Raw genomic sequence first — 21,908 nt, 5'->3', positions numbered from 1 at the left:
AAAAAATACTGCTGTATACTTCTTCAACAAATAATGCTTCAAATCAATCAAATAAATAAAAAGAAAATGGCTTAGATTGAAAGAGACATCAAACAGCCCTGCAAATATAGATAGAACACAGAAAACTGTCTTGATACAATTACTCAGCAAAATTAGAAGAGAGGAGCCAAGAAGGGAAGTAGAGTAAATCTTCAGGGGCAGAAGGCCATCCATCAAGCTGGAATCCTAGGAGTTTGAAATGTGAGATCAAAGGCACATCATAGCCAAAGCTGCTATGGGAATGTCCAGGTAGAAACCTGGCCCATTTTTACTTCACATTCTAGCTGTTTCTGCTGAGGTAGCCTTCCTTTTCAGCAATGTGCTATATCAGCATTGCTTTATAAGTCACAGGCTAACTGAGGAGCATGGAAAAGTAGCAGTCATTCCCACTGTCAAATGTATCATGGGTAACATGGAGAATCCTGCCCTTTTCCACCCTGAAAACAAGTGGTAGCCCTAGTTCAGCATGGGGGGTATGTAGTCTGCTGCACACACCATACCCCTTCCCTGCAGGGACTGGCGTATCTCCATGAAGGACATGCTTAACTGGGCCACTGGGAAACTTATTCACAGTAGGCTCAACAAAGGGCTAATGAAAAAAAACAAGACATAGGAAAAGCAGTGCTAGTCAGTGAGACCATAAATCACACTAATGGAAGGACCCCAGCAGTACCCATTGGTGTACCTGAAGATTTAGGCTGTAAATAAGAGGCTTTTGCACTCTTCGCATGTTAGCTAATAGAAAATACTTCAATAACATAAGGCAAGTGACCAAGAGCGTAAGTTTAAGAGTCAGTGAGACATTTGATCAAATCTCATATGCACCATCCACTGAAATATTTTGAGCCTCAATTTCCTGCATCCAAATAGGAATACTAATAGAGTTCATCCAATAGGTTTTTTGGAAAAAAATTCATGTTAAGTCCTTTCTACCCTTTATAGTCACACAGTTAATCTGATGACACATCTTAGCAGAAAAAGGAAGAAAGGCAGCTACACATAGCTAGCACATGCCTATAATCCCAACACACAGGCAGCTAGGCAGGAGGATTGAGAATAGTCTAACCTGGGATAAATAGTGGATTCCAGTAGAACCTGGGCTACATGGTAAGGTACTGTCTCAAAAGGAGGGAAAAAAAGCACTGGGATTCTGTTATTATGTGATCATAGCTAAATTATTCAATTACTCAGCATTTCTTGGACCCCAGCTGCTTAATGTATAGTATAATGCATTTCTTGTTCAAAACATTATTTTAAATATCAAATGAGGGCAATTTATGACAGTGTATTTTGAAAGTAGTAAGGAGGAAGCCAGGAGTTTGGCCTAGTAGTAGAGTGCTTGCCTAGCATACACAAAGGCCTGAGTTCGATTCCTTGGTACCACACACATACAAAAATCCAGAAGTGGTTCTGTGGCTCAAGTGGTAGAGCTCTAGCCTTGAGAAAGCCCAAAGACACTACTCAGGCCCTGAGTTTGGAAGAAAAGGAAAAAAAATGAAAGTAGTAAGGAGATGATATAAGGCAAATATAAGGCAAATGTATTATTTTGAGAGCTTTCTACTTTCTAAAATATTAAGGCTTTTTTTTGGTGTAGGTTTTGGGTAGCAACATAGTTTGAACTCAGGGCCTCTTGCATGCTCAGGTTGCTCAGCTGATGCTGTGCTACTCGAGCACTGCTTCCAGCTCTGTATTTGAATATTTTAGAGACAGAGTCTCATGAACTTTACTGCCCAGAATGGCCTCAAAGCACGTTCCTCCTAATATTAGTCTTCTGAATAGCTTGGATTATAGGCCTCCAGCACCTGACACTATGGTGTGTGTGTGTGTGTGTGTGTGTGTGTGTGTGTGTGTGTGTGTGTGTGTGTGTGTGTGTGTGATTTTACAAGACAGGGTCTCACTATGTAGACCCTGGTTTTGCAATCCTGCTGCCTAGCTTCCTAAGTGCGAAGATAACAAGTATGCACCACACACGAGCAAAATATTATTTTTTCTCTTCATATTGTAGACAGTATTTTCACAAAATGTAATAAACTTCTCTTATTTAAAATGGGAGTACAGGGCTAGGAGCATGGCCAAGTGGCAGTGTGCTCACCCAGCATGCACAAAGCCCTGGGTTCAATTCCCCAGAACCAAGTACACAGAAAATGCCAGAAGTGGCACTGTGGCTCAAGTGGCGGAGTTCTACCCTTCAGCAAAAAGTGTTCAAAGACAGTGTCCAGGCCCTGAGTTCAAGACCCAGGACTGGTAAAAAAAAAACGGGGAGTATACAGTAAAACCTTTGATTAATCTTTGATGAATCATGATAAAAAAAAGCAATCCAAAAGTGATTTATTATTACATTTATGTAACATACTCCTTTTTTAAAAAATACAGAGATAAAGAACAGATTAGTAGTTGCCAGGGGTCAGAGATGTTGTGTGAAGGGGGAGGTAGTGAGTATTGCTATAAAAGAGCAACAGGAAGGATTACTATAGTGATGCTGCTGCTATGTATATCAAAGTACCAGCAATGCTCACTTCTTGGCATGGGTCATTTACTATAATTCTGAAGGTGTTGCCATAGAAGGAAACTAGGTAAATGGCACACAAAATTTTTCTGTATCTTTTTCTACAACTGCACATATAGTACTAGGCTTCACTTATCTAATTATCTCAAACTACTAAATTTATTTCAAAGTGATGTGAAGAGTTCATAACACAATGGAAAAAGCATAGTAAGTGAACAAATACAAATGAAACCTAGAATTAAAGAGGATAAAATTAAAAGAATATGCATCTTGTGAGATTATGAAAACAGGAGGGAATCAATGATGGTAAAAGCATAAAATTAATAGGAAACACAAATATGATAGATAAGGTAAAAATCAAAACAAGGTTCTCTGTACTGACCAAAAAAATCAATAATGTGCTTACCAAGAGGATTAAAATATAGATGAATGACCATAAAAGTCAGATAAAATTCAAGGAAGAATATATAAGTTCACATTACATTATTAAAGTTAGGGCAACAGATTTAAACATAAAAGAAGTTGGTAGTTTCTTTACAAATACAAGAAACCTAAAAGATCAGAAAAGATTAATAATCATAGAAGACATTGGAAGAGTAATTATGGGTCTGTTCTAAATGATAAATGACAAAATGGGCTGGCTATACAGGTGAGTTTTGTTGGATAATTAAATGATCCATAATGTCTATAGGCAAGTAAAATATTCCAAGGCAGAGAAAAAGAAGAAATATTTTGTGGTATATTTTAGATAGCTTTATAAAAATTAATCCTCAGATAGGTGCTAGTGGCTCATACCTGTAATCTTAACTACTCAGGAAGCTGAGATCTGAGGACCGAGGTTAAGAGCCAGCATGGGCATGAAAGGCCATGAGACTCTTATCTTCAATTAGTCACCAGAAAGCCAGAAGTACACTGTAGCTCAACTGGTAGAGCAATGTCCTTGAGCTGAAGAGCTCAGGGACAGTGCACAGGCCCAGAGTTCAAACCCCATGACCAATCTAAATAAGTAAATACATAAATAATCCTCAAGTCTGATGAAAAAGGAAATAAAATGTCTCCAATGTCACTCATGAATACAAAAGTCAAGTTCCAAATAAAATGTTTACAAATAGAATCTGGTAATATATTAAAGTATATTGGGGCTGGGAGTTTGGCCTAGTGGTAACGTGCTTGCCTAGCATGCACGAAGACCTGGGTTCAATTCCTCGGTACCACATATATAGAAAAAAAAGCCAGAAATGGTGCTGAGGCTCAAGTAGTAAAGCTCTAGCCTTGAGAAAGTCCAAGGACAGTGCCTAAGCCCTGAGCTAAAGGCCCAGGACTGCCAAAAAATAAAACAATAATGATAGTACACTACAATCAACAGGATTATTCCAGTAATGTTAGAGTACATCAAATTAACAAACTCTATTAACATAATTCATTGTATCTAAAACTATTAAATTGAGGCCACTGGTTCCATTGCCAGCACTACCTGAATGAATTAATGAAATGAATATAACTCTAAAGGAAAATTAAAGCCCAGACCAAAAAAAAATCAGTAAATGTTGAAATTAAACAGCAACAGCAACCATAAAGACCAAGAAAAATAATCTAAATTTAAAATTAAGCAGAGTAGAAAATTGACACCATTTTTATTGAGGTTTGCCTGGATTTCTACTAAATATAACAAGAAAATTAAATATGGCCTGAAAATTTACCTCCAGTGGTAAAGCACCTAACCAACAGGCATGAAGTCCTATATTTAAACACAGTGTGAGTAAGAGGAGCAAGAAGAGGGGGAAGAAAGGGAAGAGGAGGAGAAGGAGAAGAAGGGACAGAGAGAAGAAAAGAGAAGGAAGAAGCAATGCCTACTGTAAGTATTGGGGGAAAAAATACCAGAACAAGGAAGAGAATGTGAGGAGGTAGTTAGAGATAACAAATGTTTCCAAAATCAATAATCTTTTTATATTCTATCATAAAGCACTTAGGGATGGATATAAAGGGGAGAAAAATTCTACTCATAACACAAAAAGGTAATTCTTGAGAAATTAATGCATTAAAAAGACATAACACAGATTGAAGAAAAGGACCTATCTAATTGAAAGTCCTAAAACCAGATCAGAGGATAAGGAAAGAAATAACATTTGTTATATAAAAAAACCTGTACGTGGGCCAGGAGTGTGGCCTAGTGGTAGAGTGCTTGCCTAGCATACAAAGCCCTGGGTTCAATTCCTCAGTACCACATACACAGAAAAAGCCAGAAGTGGTGCTGTGGCTCAAGTGGCAGAGCTCTAGCCTTGAACAAAAAGTGTTCAGGGACAGTGCACAGGCTCTGAATTCAAGCCCCAGAATTGCCCCCCCAAAAGACTTGCAGTACATAAAAACTAACATATAAATTTAATGTAGTTCTAGTCAGAATCCTAATAGGTAAATCTAGGGAAATACCAGAGTATGGTCAAAAATATTTTCAGTTACTATAATCAAATCGTATACACACAAAAAGATAAAACAGAATAATCAGTAAATAAACCCTAATAGATGAAACAGAGAGCAGATAAGAAAAATAGCTGTTCGGCTCAGAAGGAAAAATATGAACTTTTTAATATATTGCTGTCTACAAATGTTTGTGATTAAATAATTTTAAATAATACTGGAAATCCAATCTTGGCGCTTGAACTCTGGGCCTATGCACTGCCCCTGAGCTTCTTTGGCTCAAGGCTAGCACTCTACCATTTGAGCCATGGCAACACTTTCAATTTTTTTTTGTTTATGTGGTAGTGAGAAATGGAACTTAGGACTTGAAGCATGCTAGAAAAGCACTCTACCACTAAATCATAGTCCCAGCCCACTGCAGAAGTTTTATAAAAAGAGAATCATCTTTGTATAAGAAAAACTGTAAGCTGGGAACTAGGGGCTCACATGTACAATCCTAGTTATTCAGGAGGCTGAGATCTGATGATTGTTTGAAGCCAGCCCAGGCACAAAAGTCCATGAGCTTCTTACTGCCAATTAACCAACAAAAGAGCTGGGGAGGGGCTCAAGTGTTAGAACATTACCCTTGGGCCAAAAAGCTCAGGGACAGTGTCCAGGCCTTGAGATCAAGCCCAGGAACTAGAACTAGAACAACAACAACAACAACACACAGAACAGCAAAGACAATGCATATGGATTTGGGGAAAATATCTGTAATAACAATGACAGATACATATATGGCCAAGAATGTATGGCTCATGCTTATAATTCTAGCTATTGTGGAGGCTGAGATCTGAGGATCCTGGTTCAATGTCAGCCAGTTAAAAAACTCTACAAGATTCCCATCTCCAATTAACCAGCAAAAGAAATGAAGTAGAGCTGTGGCTCAGGTAAGAAAGTACCAGTCTTGAGTGATAAAACTCACAGATAATTCCCAGGCCCTGAGTTCAAGCCTTAGTTCTGGCATACAAAATAAATCTGGCAGCCATATCTAAACATGTATACAAGTATACAAATAAATTTATAAACATGAAGTCAAAACCTCCATATAGAATATATTTACTTATTTAAAAAGTAAGCCAAACTAAAATTATCTCTTAGGAGTTTATTTTCATTCTGATTGGTCTCTATAGTTTCTATTTCAATAAACATTACTTTCATCATAGTGAAATAAAGGTAATAAGTGTTACTTCAAAATAAAATTATTGGGTTCATTTTGAAAAGTCAGGGATGGGGAGGGGGCATATTGAAATACCCCTTTTTCTTAGGCGCTGTCCAAATAAAAATATACAAAGTCAAGATCCAGTACCCCTCACCTAGTAGAAAAGTTACTCACCTAAGGCAAGAAACTAAGTGGCTATTTCAAGGAGATATTTGAAGCATGAAATGGGTATTCTTCCCCTACCTAATACTTTAATGACTTAAGTAAATCAGAAAGCCATTTGTGCTGCTTTCAATTATCCAAGGAGCTGCTGAGCTTTTCACTTCCTTCCTGTTCCTGCCCTGTGGCTGGCAGCCATTTTCCTGCCCAGAAACAGCTCCAAAATGGGAGCCCACAAAGGAGAAAGACATGAAATGAATTTAGTTGATTTACCTTCTCATTTGCAGTTCTAATAAAAGGTCTGATAAGTGAGTTGGTCACAACTCATGGTTAAAATAAGGGTTTCAGGACTAATTTCATTTAAGTAAACTTGCTTTCAGAAAAACAAGATTTTCTTGCAATACACTTTAATGGATTTGATGACTTGCTATTTTTAAGAAAGCCAGAAGACTTGTAATAAGGTGATATTTCCTCACTTTAATTTGCACTTTAAGAGAAACTATTAGGACACAGAACAATGCCCTTGAACATGAAGAACCATATCCTCAGGGGAGAAATAGGGTCACAAACAGACTGAAAAGGAAGGAAGCTGCGTATGGTCTCCCAGCTCTCCAGAGCCACTTGAACAGGCGAGCAACTTTCCAAGGGAGAGCGTCATGGCCCACCAAAAGCCACATGTCCACATATAGCATTTTCATACACACTGGGCAAGTCCAGAAACAACATAGTTATTAGCACAAGGTGTTCACATCACATAACCCTTTATTAGCAAACAAAAGTAGCACAGCTAACATAAGCAATAGAGCAGAACACAATTTTCTCTTACTTGAAAACAACGATAGCTCCCGGACAAGGAGGGCAGGCCAGAAGAAAGATCTGCAATAGAATTTAAAAAATGATTAGCAAGAGAAACAAAGGTTAAATAGTGTGAGACAGTGTTATTCTAATAATAACATACAAACAAAAAAAGGACCAAAACTCTCAACAATAATAATATATACATGGGGAAATTGTTCATGTTTTATACATTAGTTAAAAGTCCACTTTTTTAATGTAAAAGGCAAGTAGGCAGTTTTCCAAGTAGAAGTAAATGTTTGTGCTCATCCGTGTGTATGTGTGTGTGTGTGTGTGTGTGTGTGTGTGTGTGTGTGTGTGTCTATGTGGGTGTGTGTGGAGAAAAACAGAGACAGAGATTCACTTTCAATGCTTCAACTGCAATATGACACAGCAGTCAGCCTTAGATGCTTTTAACCCAAGACAGGTAAAAACAAACTGTAAGCATGCAGTGAGCTTGTAAGTGCATGCTCACAAGTTTCACCTTGTTTGCATCCCATGGGGCTGGTGGGTTTATCAATTCCCAACAATGCACACTTTAACAAATAAAAATATAAGACACCAAGTTAAATTCAAATTTCGATTAAACAGAATGGTTAATATAGATAGGTCTTAAGTATTAAATACAGTATTTATATGTCAATATTATGTACTTAAAAGTTGCTCAATGTTTCTCTGGAATTCCAGGGGCTTTGTTTTGTTTTTTGTTTTTGTATTGGGGATTAGGGATTGATCCCAGGAAGTTGTGCTTGTTATGAAAGCTCTGTATCACTTGAACCATGCCCACTCCTAGTCCTATATTTTATCAGGCAACCCTAAAAAACTATTAATCTGATTCCAATCCCCACACACACCCACCTCCACATACCCACACCTTGATCTAATTCTTTTGTTTCTGGGCCTGTCTGGGTGGTTTATGACAGTTGCATTCTCCTCTTAGAAAAGCAAAAAAGAAAGAAAGAAAAAGAATCCTATCCTTCAGAGACTAATCAGTTCAGTCCCCCATTACTTGGTGTGATCTAAGTCTCAGTTTGAAACTGTGCTGTTTTACCTTTGCTTATTCAAAATTCTCAAATGCCACCCAGATGTACAGAAAAAAAGTGTCCTGTAAAATATGTTAAACATGCAGATTCCTGGATTCTCCCAATAAGAACTTAGACTCCATAAGCCTGAGACCCCCTCCTGCAGATCGGCAGTAGGCTTGATCTTATGCTGGAATACTACAGGAAGGACTGGGAAAAAGAATGCAACTCAGGGCTGTAACGCTCCTTTACATACAGTGATTGAATCGTGCAGCTTAACAATCACTGACATGGGTCCCTGTCTCGTTGAGCACTTTGATAAATTTATGTAATCTGCATTGTTGACTTGGCACATATATATATTCTGTAACATCTTATTCTCCAGCTCTCTCTGAGTCTATCTTTAGAAGAATCAGGATACTAAAAAGAGAGATACCTGCTTCGTAGCTTGGATCCCTGCCAAGATGAAGAGAAAGAATGGGAGAGGGGGACTTAAAAAGAATATCATCAGGAATCCATGGTCAATACAATACCTCACCAAAGGAGGAAAGAGCCATCCACAATGTGACCTACCCCCTGTAGATCAATGTGATTAAGTACAAAATCAAAATAATTACAGGTCTACAGTCCTTACTGGCAATCACAAGTCCAAAATACTCTAAACACTGAAAAGTTGATTATTTTTCAAAGCTAATATGGTAGCAAAACATGACTTGAGTGGAGGTAAATCAATTTATACTACAAGTTTTCCACTTATAGTGAATATTCATGTGTCTTCCATTAAATACTAATGCATTTGCTTGTAGAGCACTGCCCCAGGCATTGTATTGCCTTTCTAAAGGTCCAAAGATTCTGATTTTTTAATGTATCAGATATTACTGGATTTCCATAAGGATTGTAGACTTGGAATTTTGATTATGCAGATATTAACTAACCCCTATACCCAGTCCCCCCTCTCAAGAGCAGTTGAAGAAAGCAAGCATGCTGTATTCTTTAACCCTGATTCAGCCAAACCAGGAACCTTTGTTACTCACCTTGAACAAAAGACCATGTTAGAGGTTGCAACCCTGCACAGGCCCATCCAAGGCCACACTACCCAGAGAGGAGACAGGGTTCCAACCATTGGGAAGGGTCTTTGTTACGTCTAAGATCCCGAAAGAGCCATGCCAAAAGTCCTACTGAGCCTCTGGAATACTCCCAGACATTTCCAACATGCTAATCAGGAAGTAAAAATCTAATGCTGTGTCTTACGGCTAAGTCTTACATTTCTATAACAATAACCAAAACAAGATGGGCAGATTTCTGGAGGATGAGTTCCCTAGAACACCATTTGATTGAATGTTATATCCAGGAAGCTACTGGAGTAAACAAGTCCCGACTTAAAACATACAAAGCTTGGGGCCAGGAGTTTGGCCTAGTGGTAGAATACTTGCCTAGCATGCATGAAGACCCGAGTTCAATTCCTCGGTACCACATATATAGAAAAAAGCCAGAAGTGGTGATTAGGCTCAAATGGTAGATCTCTAGCCTTGAGAAAGTCCAAGGACAGTGCTCAGACCCTAACCTCAAACCCAGGACTGGCAAAAAAAAAAACAAAAACAGAACAAAAACATATTCTGCTTTCATATCATTCTCTAACACTTATAGAATAATTTCTTCTGAGATAGCTAATGTAGTCATTATTATTATAATAATTTTATGCCAATACTAGAACTTGAACTAAAATTCTGCCTTTCTGACTTGGCATTTTTCCCCTTGAACTAGTAAATCACATCTCCACTTCCAAAAATCTTTTTTTTGTAATTCATATACTAGGAAATGAACCCAGGGCCATCTACTTCAAGTCTTCTACCACTCAAGCTGTATCTCTAACTGTTTTATTGAAATTTTGTCTTGGAGGTAAGGTTTTGTTAATTTTATCCAAGCTGGTTTGAACTCATAGTCCTCCTGACTCTTATTACATATGTGCAAAAACCTATGACAACTGCTAATCCAATCTTGATTCTAAGTAAATTTCTCCCACCATAATATTCACATGGCCAAGTCCACCACTGTGGCCTTTCTCATCTTGTCTGTCTCTTCTCTGCACTAGGAAAGAGACTATTTTAAATCAGATACTGTTGAGCAGCTCTGAAAGAGAACCCCCAATTTATTATATTCCATTTCCAGTAAACTCATAGCCTTACTAAAAACTTCAAAGATTTCTAATATTGAGCCTCTCCAATCAGTCCTGGTGAGGCTACATCTATTAGATAACGGAGCCTCTAAAAATACACTTTAATTTAGAGGCATAGGGCCCCTAGCATTGGCTTGACTAACCCCCTGCTTTCTTTCTTAGATGACTTCAAAATACCTCCAAATTTGGTATGCATGTGTTTTAGAGTGGTAGACAGCTAAACTACCCCTAGAGCTGCAAAGAGAGTAGGAACAGATGACTCTGAGAAGAGACAGGGAAAATGAGAATGAATCTCAGCATATCCCAGCACCAACTGTCCCTTCCTAGTTTTAATCTTCAGTCCCTGAAGATGCTATAGAGAATGACCACCTGTTCATCAGCTGGTAGGTGGGCAGTGCCATCGGGTTTCCCCCTGTATCATTTTTAAATTGTGATTATAAAGTGATGTACAGAGGGTTTATAATTACATACGTCAAGTAAAGAGTACGTTTTGTTGGGCTGGGAGTTTGGCTTAGTGGTAAAGTGCTTGCACAAAGAAAAAAAGAGCACATATTATTTTAAACAGTATCACCTCATTCCCTCTCTCTCTCTCCCAGTTTTTCTCTCCTGTCCCCATCCACAAGTAATACAGTTCATTTTCAACATAGTATCTAGTGAGTATCACTGTTGCATATTCACCCTTTGTCATTGTATTTCTGTGCTCCCTCTTAGCCTCCCAAACACAGATAAATGAACAAGGAGGAAAAAAGGAAAGGAAACAAAAACAACAACAAAGAAAAAAAACAGTTTCCATTTCCTGGAGTTCATTTCCATAAATACTATTTTCATGTGCTCAGTGGTGCCATGTTTTTTCAATGCAATTTTACAGATGAGGAAACTAAGGGATAAAAGTTCTGACAAAGGGCCAGGAGTTTGGCCTAGTGGTAGAGTGCTTGCCTAGCATGCACGAAGACCCAGGTTCAATTCCTCTATACCACATGCATAGAAAAAAGCCAGAAGTGTGCTGTGGCTCAAGGGGTAGAGCTCTAGCCTTGAGAAAACCCAAAGACAATACTTAGGCCCTGATCCCAAGTCCACGACAGGTCAAAAAAATTTTTTAAAAAGTTCTGACAGAGGGGCTGGGAGTTTGGCCTAGTGGTTAAAGTGCTTGCCTAGCATGCATGAAGACCCGGGTTCGATTCCTCGGTACCACATACATAGAAAAAAGCCGGAAGTGGTGCTGAGGCTCAAGTGGTAGAGCTCTAGACTTGAGAAAGTCCAAGGACAGTGCTCAGGCCCTGAGCTCAAGCCCAGGACTGGCAAAAAAAAAAGTTCTGACAGAGACACACCTGTAATTCTAGCTACTCAAGGCTGAGATCTGAGGATCAAAGTTCAAAGCCAGCCTGGGCACTAGAGACTCTTATCTCCAACTACTCACTAGAAAATTGGATGTGGGGCTATTTCTCAAAGGGTAGTGAGGTAGCCTTGAGCTAAAGAGCACAGGGACAATGCCCAGTCCCAAGGGTAGGGCAGTAAACTTGAACTGAAGTGCTCAGGGACAGCGCCTAGGCCCAGAGTTCAAGCCCCATGAGGCACAGAAAAGGAAAGAAAAAAGTTCTGACAAGCTTTCTACTGAGAACCCAGGTTCCCTAACTCCTTTTTCAATGGCCTTTCAATCTCCCACCCAATACAAGATAAGCCTCTGTAAGCTGTAGTTCTATCACATAATATGACATACAGAGTTACCCCAATGGCTTTGTGCTGGTGCCACCAAATAGTCAATAAAATCTACTTCCTACAATGTAAGACATCTCAAAACACAAACTCAATGTCTTTGTCTTTCTATTAGCACTTCTTTGAAACACTAATTACTGTGAGCCTGAGTAAACACAGCGATATTTAATGAATCATTAAATAGTATGCAAGAAAAAAGCTCCATAAATCACTTATACAGGCAAGTTCAGTGTTCCCAGTGCACACTCATATTGGCTCCACCCTCATATCCTTGGCTCTAGGTGGTGCTTACAATTCTTTCATTCTTACAAAACAGAGGTATTTGGGAGCTATTCATTTTTCCAGAAAAGTCTTTAACTTCTGCTGAAAACAAGTTTTTCAGCCTTTCCAGAAAAGACCCCTCTACTAATCTGAAGTTGGCCTGCTTTTTTCCTAGGAAGGTTCTGGCTGCCTCCCTGTATTCCTCTACCTCTGAACTTCTCTGGTTCTACCTGCCCTCCCCAAACTTTCCTGTTTCCTATTCCTGTCTCTAGTCCCATTAGCTCCAAGCACACTGCCATCACTGTTGAACAGTCCATCTATTTCTGCACCGCCTCAATATCAGACTGCACAAGCTACCACCTCCACAGTACTCAAAGAAGCTACCATCCCATGTTCGCACAAGGAAGTGCTAATGTTAAGAGGAACAGAAATGGTGGAGGGAAATAGGAGCTACTTAATGAAAGGAAACAGGCAAGTTGTGCAAGAGAGCAGTACAGGCTCAATCCTGTCTCGAGAGAGAGATTCCAGTCGCAATGATAGCTAGTGCCCAGCTAACGGGAGGTTCCCAGGAACAAGTGCTTTTGCTCATAACTCACTACAGGAAATGTTTAACTCCTTCTGCTGCCCAAAGTCTGTCCCAAGGCTCTGTCCATTAATGTTCATATCTGTGGACCCTTACTCTCCACTCCTCTCCTCTCCTCTCCTCTCCTCTCCTCTTCTCTTCTCTTCTCTTCTCTTCTCTTCTCTTCTCTTCTCTTCTCTTCTCTTCTCTCTCTCTCTCTCTCCCTCCCTCCCTCCCTCCCTCCCTCCCTCCCTCCCTTCGTCTCTCTGTCTCTCTCTCTGTGTCTCTGTATCTGTCTCTCTGTCTCTATCTCTGTCTGTCTGTCTGTCTGTCTGTCTATCTGTCTCTCTCTCTCTCTCTCTCTCTATCTATCTATCTATCTATCTCTATCTCTCTGTGTGTGTGTGTGTGTGTGTGTGTGTGTGTGTGTGTGTGTGTGTGTGTGTGTGTGTTACAACAATAGTATGTTCCCTGATCTCTAGGTACTCAGCCACAGAAAGGGCCTAACTAAAACGATATTCCAGGGTTGGGACATGGTGCAAGAGTTAAAATGACTGCCTAACAAGAAAAGGCCCTGAGTTCAACCCCCTGTCACTCAGATGTATTATTTGAAATCCTTCCAAGGCTCACCAGTACCTATAAAAAAAAAAGGCTCAAGTTCGTATGAATAACTGATGCCTCTACCTGTTCTCCCATCATGGAAGTCTCTTGCCTTTAGCCAAGCTATTCTGAAAGGACCTCCTGCTGATCAAAGTGTTTCTACTAATTTCTAAAAGCTCCATTTCAACCAATTGTGTGTGTGTGTGTGTATCAATGATCAACCAATTGCACAGGAAACTTAGGTATATATTTTCCATTCCTTTCCTGCTAACTTAGTATACAGCTATGGGAAAATTTCTGGGACTTCAAGGCAATACAGCCTTGAGCGACCCATGAAATATTGGTTTTAAGAATTCCATTGAGCTGGGCACTGGTGGCTCATGCCTGCAAATCACAATTCTAGCTACTCAGGAAGCTGCCATCTGAGGATGGTGGTTAAAGCTAGCCTGTGCCTCATATGATACAGTTTTAACCTTAAGTGAGCACACACACATGCTTGCACACACACACACACACACACACACACACACTGATACTGGTGCATGAACTCAGGACCTGTCCCCTGTCCCTCAGCCCTTAGCTTTTTTATTCAAGGGTGGCACTCTATCACTTGAGCCATAGTTCTATTTTCAGCTTTTTGGTGGTTAATTGGAGATGAGTCTCATAGAATTTTTTTTTCTTCTTGCCCAGGCTGCCTTTAAACTGCTCTCTTCATATTTTATCCCCCTTACTAGCTAGGATTATAGGTGTGAGCCACTGGTAGCCAGTGTTTTATTTTAATAAGGTTGAACCTTCCAGTGGAATCAGAAGACCTGATAATATGTGCTCACAAGTGGGCACTTAGATGAATGTGAACATTTTCCCTAATGCCTTTATAGTTATTCTGTTTTGTACTTCAATGGCCACCCAATTCAATTCATTGTTTAGGTGTTTGTCAAGCAGGCTCTGATACAGTCTTTCAGTAAGGGATTTTTGAGTTTAACTCAGAATAGGTATTCTTATTTCCCTTTTATCTGATTTCCTTTCAGCAGAGCTTCTTTGTAAGATCCTTATCTTGGCAGAAATAGTAAAATTTCAGAGGTAAACTCAGGGACACGAAGACTAACATTTAACCATTGAGTACAGGGAAGTTTCACTGGGGAAATGATGCTTCATTTCATTTCAAAGGTCTAAAGATTAAAATTAAGCTTGCAGAAATATTAAGAAAACAATGGATGAGGGCTGGGAGTTCGGCCTAGTGGTAGAGTGCTTACCTAGCATGCATGAAGACCTGGGTTCAATTTCTTGGTACCACATACCTAGAAAAAAGCCAGAAGTGGTATTGTGGCTCAAGGACAAGGACAGTGCTCAGGCCCTGAGTTCAAGCCCCAGGATTGGCCAAAGAAAAAAAAAGAAAACAATAGGTGACTCTTTTGTGTGTGTGTGTGTGCCTCTTCTGGTGCTTGAACTGAGTACCTGAGCATTATCCCTAGGCTTTGTTGTTGAAGGCTAGTACTCTACCACTTGAGCCACATCTCCACTTCTGGCTTTTTTAATGGTTAATTGCAGAAAATAGTCTCAAAGACTTTTCTGCCTAGACTGACTTCAAACTGCAATGCTTAGATCTCAGCCTCTGGGTAGCTAGCATTACAGGCATAAGCCACTGGCATCCAACAAGGTGACTCTTTTTTTTATAATCTCAGCACTGTAAAAGATTTTTAGAGCATGATAGAGACAGAAACAATAAAAGAAATGACAAAGCCATATAATTACATAAAGGTCAAAGAAAATATCTTCTCTACATACATCAGAAAACTACCATAAACAGAGCTATGGCAATGACAACGGGTAAAAGTATTTGCAATAAATGCCATATAGTTCATAACTGTTAATATAGTTATTAATGTATAAAAAGATCTTATAACTCAGTAAGCAATGAATGCACCAGTTGAAAATAGACAACACACAGATGGTCTCATTCCCAAAAAAGAATAAGGCTGGCCAATAAACCTGTTAGAAAATATTTTAACATTTCTGGTCATCTGAGACATGGGAATTAAAATAATACACAATGTTTATGTGTATGTTTTTTTCTTTTAAAACTGTAAGACCCATTCTTGGAGGTTTTTGAAGGGAGCATCAATTTAAGTACCTTTTCTGATAGACAATTTAGCATTATGAAATAAAGAAATCTTAAAATCTATACAGTTGGACCTTCATATCCTTCATTTCATATCCAGGGATTAGATTAAGTGTGAATCAAAAATATTAATAAAAATTGCTCCAGTTACTTAGAAGTGAGGAGAAAGCAGTTAGAGCTAAGTGTGGCCAAAATAAATGCATGAGACACTATCTAAAAATAAAAATAAACTAGGGCCAGGAGTTTGGCCTACTGTTAGAGTGCTTACTAGCATGCAGAAAGACCCAGGTTTGATTCCTCAGTACCACATACATAGAAAAGCTGGAAATGGTGCTGTGGCTCAAGTGATAGAGCTCTAGCCTTGAGGAAAGCCCAAGGACAATGCTCAGCCCTAAGTTTAATCCCCAAGACTGGCAAAAAAAACTAAAGCAACAGTGTTTGGAAGTGTAATTCAATTGTTAGAGCACTTGCATAGAAAGCATGAGGTCTAATGAGTTCAAACTGTATACTACTAAAAAATTATAACTATACTTAAAATACATAGGTATTTTTGTATTAATGCCTAAAATAATGTAAAACAACTTTCTAAGCATTTGTATTTGGTATTATAAGTAATCTAAGATGATTAAGAGAATATGTGTAGGTGGTATGTAAATAGTGTAACATTTTATATAAAAGAATTGAACACACACACAATGAAGCCACAAACCTGTGGCTCATACATACAATTTTAGCAACTGTGGACACTGAGGGCTTGAGGATCATGGTTCAAAACAAGACTGGATAGAAAAATTTGCAAGTCTTTTATCTCTAAAGTAATCAGCAAAAAGCAGAGCTGAATACGTGATTCAAGTGATAAGCAGCTGAGCCAACTCAAGGTTCTGATTTCACACCTTAGTATCAGCAAAACAAAAAAAAGCTGGAAACATGGTAGTAGCATTGCTAAGTAGTTACATACACAAGCTTGCTTTATTTCTATTTATTTACTTCTATGTATATAGCCATATGTAACTCGGGCTGGCCTGGAACTCACAATCCTCCTGCCTCAGCCTCCTGTATGCTTGATTTTGCAGGCATACATTACTACTCTCAGTGTTTAGTAAAAAGCTTTACAGTCAAAACACACTTTCATCCGCATGCTATCTCTGATACCAGCACTGTAACCTTGAGTTACAAATGGGAGGAATCTTCATCTGTAAAACAGTGATTAAAAATTGGGTGACCTCCATGTCTCACAAGGTTTGGAGAGGATGAAATATAATTTAAAACAAGCAAAGCATTTGGCCCAATGTCTTACACACAACAGTCAATACATAGAATCTATAATTGCTCTGATTTCAATAGAAACTCCATCGCTATCATGAACTATATTATTAGCAAAGCTCCAATTCAATTTGCAATTTCACTTAACTTCACTTATACTAATTGCATACCTGCATAAATAACATTCATATATGTGACTTGGTTTCCTCCCCCAGAAAATTGTATCCAAGAGCATGGCAACTTTTATTTCTCCCATGACACTTCTCTAATAATAACTCTGGACAATTATTCTCCAGCAGCCTGGACAATTCATTAGGTTCTTGAATTTCATTTCATTTGGGATATTAAATGGCTCTCTATTATCACACAGTTACAGTTACATAGAACGTCATGTAAACTGAGAACTAGGATCTGATTATCAATCTCTCCTTCCTGACGAATCTCAAATTGCCTTTGGTGAGCCACTAAGTTGAAGTGTCCTCTACATAATCAAGACTATCACTGGTGTGGCCTTCAGGCAGCTTGCCAGTTTTACTTTCCAGAATGCCTTGCTTTCCACATGAACCTATTACCACATTTCTAAATCAGAAAGAATAATGATGCATAGGTGCTACATCCTAGACTCAACTGCTTTTCCCAAGCAGCTACCAAGTGCTTTCTGGACATTACCATATGGATACTGCTCAGGCACCTGAAATCTAACATCCATAAATCTCAACACATCACCTTCCTATCTGCTGCTCTGGGAGTCTGGGAGAGAAAGGCAGCACCTCCATATAGAGTTCCTAGTGACAAAAGTAGAGAGAAGGAACAAAAATAAGTTAGAAGATACAAACAATGCCAGGTGTTGGTGGCTCACGCCTGTAATCCTAGCTACTCAGGAGACTTAGATCTGAGGATCATGGTTCTACGGTAGCCCTGACATAAAAGTCCATGAGACTCTCATCTCCAATTAACCACCAAATAACTGGAAGAGGCACTGTGGCTCAAAGTGGTTAAGTGTTAGCCTTGAGCTGAAGAGCTCAGAGACAGTGACTTGGCCCAGAGTTCAAGCCCTACAACCAACAAAACAACAACAACAAGAAGATACAAACATACAAATATTGCAGTACTAACTATGCCAGGGACTACTGTGAGATGCAGTATTACTGATGAAAATATTGTACTTTGAATATGACACTTATTCAGTAGAAAGGAAAAAATAGTCATTTGTAGTGATGAAAGCTGACCAATACCACCTTTATCAAATGACTTAAGTAGAAAGACACATCATTACGCATCTCCTGATATGCTGCACCCAGAAGGGACACACCATTTCTTGGGTTATTTTGCCAAAAGGATAACATTAATCTAATTGTGAAAGACATCAGATAAACACAAGCTTAGGACATTCTACAAAGAAAAAAGAACTCTAAAAATTCTTCAGAATTGTTAAAGGCCGGGGCTGGGGATCTTATATTGTGGTAGACTGATGACTAAGCATAAACAAGGACCTGAGTGAGATCTCTAATGTAAGAAAAACAAAATAACAAAAGAATAACAACGAACAACCCCCACATACAAATACAAAGAATATCCACAAAATTGTCAAAATCTAAAAGAGACTGAGGAATTGATGTGGGTGAAAAGAAGGAGGCACAAGTCAGTGCAATGTGGGGAAAAAAAGAATTTAGAGATGGGCACGGTGGCTCACCCTTTAATCTTAGCTACTCAGGAGTCTGAGATGGAGGTTCAAAACCAGCTCAGGTCTGAGAGACTCTTATCTCTAATCACTAGAAAATGGGAAGTAGTGCTGTGGCTCAAGGAGTAGGGCTATGGCCTTAAGTTGAAGAGCTCAGGGACAACACCCAGGCCCAGAGTTCAAGCCCCATGACCAAAAAAAAAACAGAAAAGAAAAGAAAAGAAATAAAGAAAAGGAAAGAAAAGAACAGAAAAAGAAAAAAAGAAAGAAAGAAATTAGTAAAAATTCTGATGGGACTTGAACTAAGTCTGTGGTATGGTTAATAGTATTGTTGTTCCAACATTAGGAAGATGCTAATATTAGTGGAAACTGAGTGGAAATGCACATAAACCCTTTAAGCTATCTTTTTAACTCTTCTATATGTCAGAATCACTTCAAAAAAGTTGAAGGGATAAGGTACTCTTATCTAATCAGTTAATCTTCAAAAGCTAGAGCTAAATACATCTCTACTTTCTGAACTACCCCCATTTAGTCAGTCCCCAAGACTTGCCATCTTGTCACTGCAGTTTTTTTCATGTGTCTCTAATATGTCTCACTCTTTTTTCTCAGTTTATTCTCTATCATTTTATCAAATGAATATAGCTGTGTCCTCTGTGACCTCCTTTACTGTCATGTTCTTACTCTTGAAATAGCATTCTCTCATGTTAAAATCCTTAAGAATTTCAGATGACAGAGTTATCGCTGTCCTTATCAGAATCCCAGTGACTGCAGAAAATGGCCTGAGGATTCTAAAATTCACATATACTTCTAGGAATCATACATTCCTCGAAACTTACCACAGAGCAATAGTAAAAGAGTATGGTACTGACACAAGGATGGACATACAAGCAGAAGAGCAGAATTCAGAGTCTAGATATAACCTCTCTTAAGTAATTTCCAACAAGCATATCAAGACCATGGATATTCATTTATTAAGTGGAGATGATTCACAGCCATGTGAAAAGCAATGACATTAGATCCCTACCTCAAAGCCATACAGAATCATTAACTCAAAATCAAAGACCTAATTTTAAGAGCCAAAATTCTGAAACTTGCAAAAAAGTGATAATTAATTTTCTTAACTTTGAAACTGAAGATATAACATCAACAGTATAAACAATGTCAGACGCCAGTGGCTAACAATTGTAATCCTAGCTACTAGTTGGGGCTGAGATTTGAGGATCTGGGTTCAAAGCCAGCCCAGGCAGAAAGGGCTATGAGACTCTTATCTCCAATTAACCACCAGAAAATCAGAAGCGGTATTGTGGCTCAAAGTTGTAGAGCACCTTGAGTGGAAAGAGCTCAGGGACAGAGCTCAGGTCCTGAGTTCAAGCCCCATGACTGACAAAAAATCCAGAATGGAGATATGGTTCAAGTGGTATTGTGCTAGGCTTGGACAAAAAAAAAGCTTAGGTACAAGACCTAGGCCCTGAGTGTAAGCCACAGGACTGACACAAAAAAAAATAGAAAAGAAAAAAAAACTTATACTAGAGTTATATGAAGTTCTGGCTTGATCTTCTACTGCTCTGTAAATACCTATACATGTGTAATATGTGTGTATGTGTGTATGTAAACTAAACGAAAAAGACCACATTGAAAAAGATATGACCATATATGACATATGACCAGGCACCAGTGACTCACACCTAGAATTCAAGCTACTTGGGAGGCTGAGATTTGAGAATCACAGTTCCAAGCCAGTAAGGGCAGGAAAGTCCATCTTACTTCCAATTAACCACAAAAATCTGAAAGTAGAGCTATGGCTCAAGTGATAGAGCACTAGTCTTGAGAAAAAAAGCTTAGAGACAGAGCCCAGTCCCGGAGTGCTAGTACAAGAACAGGTTAAAAAAAAAGATGACATAGTGTAACTGTACTGACATGAATTATCAGAATATATATATATATATGTGTGTATATATATATATAGTAATTAGACACACAGACACATATGGGTAAGAGATTTAAGAACAGATAGAAACTGATAGCTAAAAGGTATGAAGTTTCTTTGAAGAGTTGGTTAAATTTTTTAATTAATAATGGTGATGGCTGTATATACTTATGAATGTACTCAAAATTATCCAATCAGGCACTTTTATTTTTTTACAGTGCTATGGCCTTGTGTGCACAATATTCCTGCCTCAGTCTTCCCAATGGTGATATTACAGGCATGTACCACTACATCCAACCCTCCAAAACACAATGTAAATGAGTAAATTCTGTGGTAGGTGAATTAATATGTTTATGGCCCCTTTAAAAAGTATCTCACCATCTCTGAGTAACTGGTTTCATGTAGTATTTAAGTCACCTCCACCATCCTCATCCCTTTACCCCCTAACAAGTTCCTTTCTATCCCACCAAGGTAAATTTCACCATTAGCCCCTGCCTTTGTAGGTTCTCACCTTTTTTTTACTCTGAGTTCATTCCATCGGGGTTCCTTCCTCCCAGTTCATCTTCACATTCACAGCCAGCTTTCTTCTCAGTGAAATGTCCTCTCCCATGCAACTCTTACCCATTCTTCCACCTTTACATCTTGAACTCCCCAAACATTATAATAAAGGTAAGAAGCTGTCCCATGTAACTCTTTCCTGCACCAGAGAATAGTCTTCCCCAAACTACAGTTGTACTTCTTCCTTCCCTGGTCACAGTAATACCTCACTGCTTCCATTCCCCCTCCTAAGTCCATGGGAACAGTTTCCAAGTGTCACTATGTACTTCTCCCCAAACCTTGAGCTTGTCAAAGAAATCATTGAAATGACATTGTACCAGGGCTGCCGAGTACAGGTGTGTAGGTTGTACACTGCACAACCCTAGTGGCGCCATTCAATTATAGTCTATGTGAATGGCACCCTCTCCTAGGGTTGTGTAGTGCATAGCCGTTCGTGGCAGCCCTTCCAGGAAACATACCTAGAATTTGGGAGGAAAGCCCCCTCCCATCCCACAAAAAAATACCCAAACACTGAGATGATGCCTAGAACTCACTGTAAGTACAGTATATTGCAGTTCAGAAGCAGGGAACTCTCAAACCTTGTCATGAAGATGAGCCAAGCTGGTTATGTATGCCTGTAATCTCAGCACTAGGAAACTAAGGTAGGAAGTTTAATGAAACCAAGGCCAGTCTGGGCTACCTAGTGAAACTCAATGGTTGGTAAATAAACAAACAACAAGTAAACAACCAACTACAGGGAGAATAAACTGAAAAGGATAAGCATGGCCATAGCACATGAGTTTTTCATGGAATTAGAAAACAGAAATATAAGACTTGGCAGATTGCTCAAACACAAGGCCTTGAGTTAAATTCACATTGCCACAAGAAGAAAA

At 39.0% G+C, this 21,908-nt stretch overlaps 1 protein-coding gene across 3 annotated transcripts in view; it reads right to left on the bottom strand.

Annotated features, from left to right (window-relative positions):
- Tmem164 (transmembrane protein 164) overlaps window positions 1-21,908 on the bottom strand; it is a 162,183-nt gene that overhangs the window by 86,698 nt on the left and 53,577 nt on the right. For 2 of the 3 annotated variants that reach the window (XM_090325661.1, XM_090325660.1), the window contains one exon: window positions 7,147-7,196. The exons of the other annotated variant lie outside the window; for it this stretch is intronic. Coding sequence is in view for 1 of the 2 variants with exons in the window: in XM_090325660.1 (XP_090181786.1) it covers window positions 7,147-7,196 (50 nt within the window). In the remaining variant the exon portion in view is untranslated. The remainder of the gene's footprint in view (window positions 1-7,146; window positions 7,197-21,908) is intronic. 3 annotated transcript variants of the gene reach the window in all.

The sequence above is a fragment of the Megascapheus bottae genome, chromosome X (genome assembly GCF_031878675.1).
Source record: "Megascapheus bottae isolate mThoBot1 chromosome X, mThoBot2.hap1, whole genome shotgun sequence".
NCBI classification, from domain to species: Eukaryota; Metazoa; Chordata; class Mammalia; order Rodentia; family Geomyidae; genus Megascapheus; species Megascapheus bottae.
This window is presented reverse-complemented; position numbering and strand designations above follow the sequence as displayed.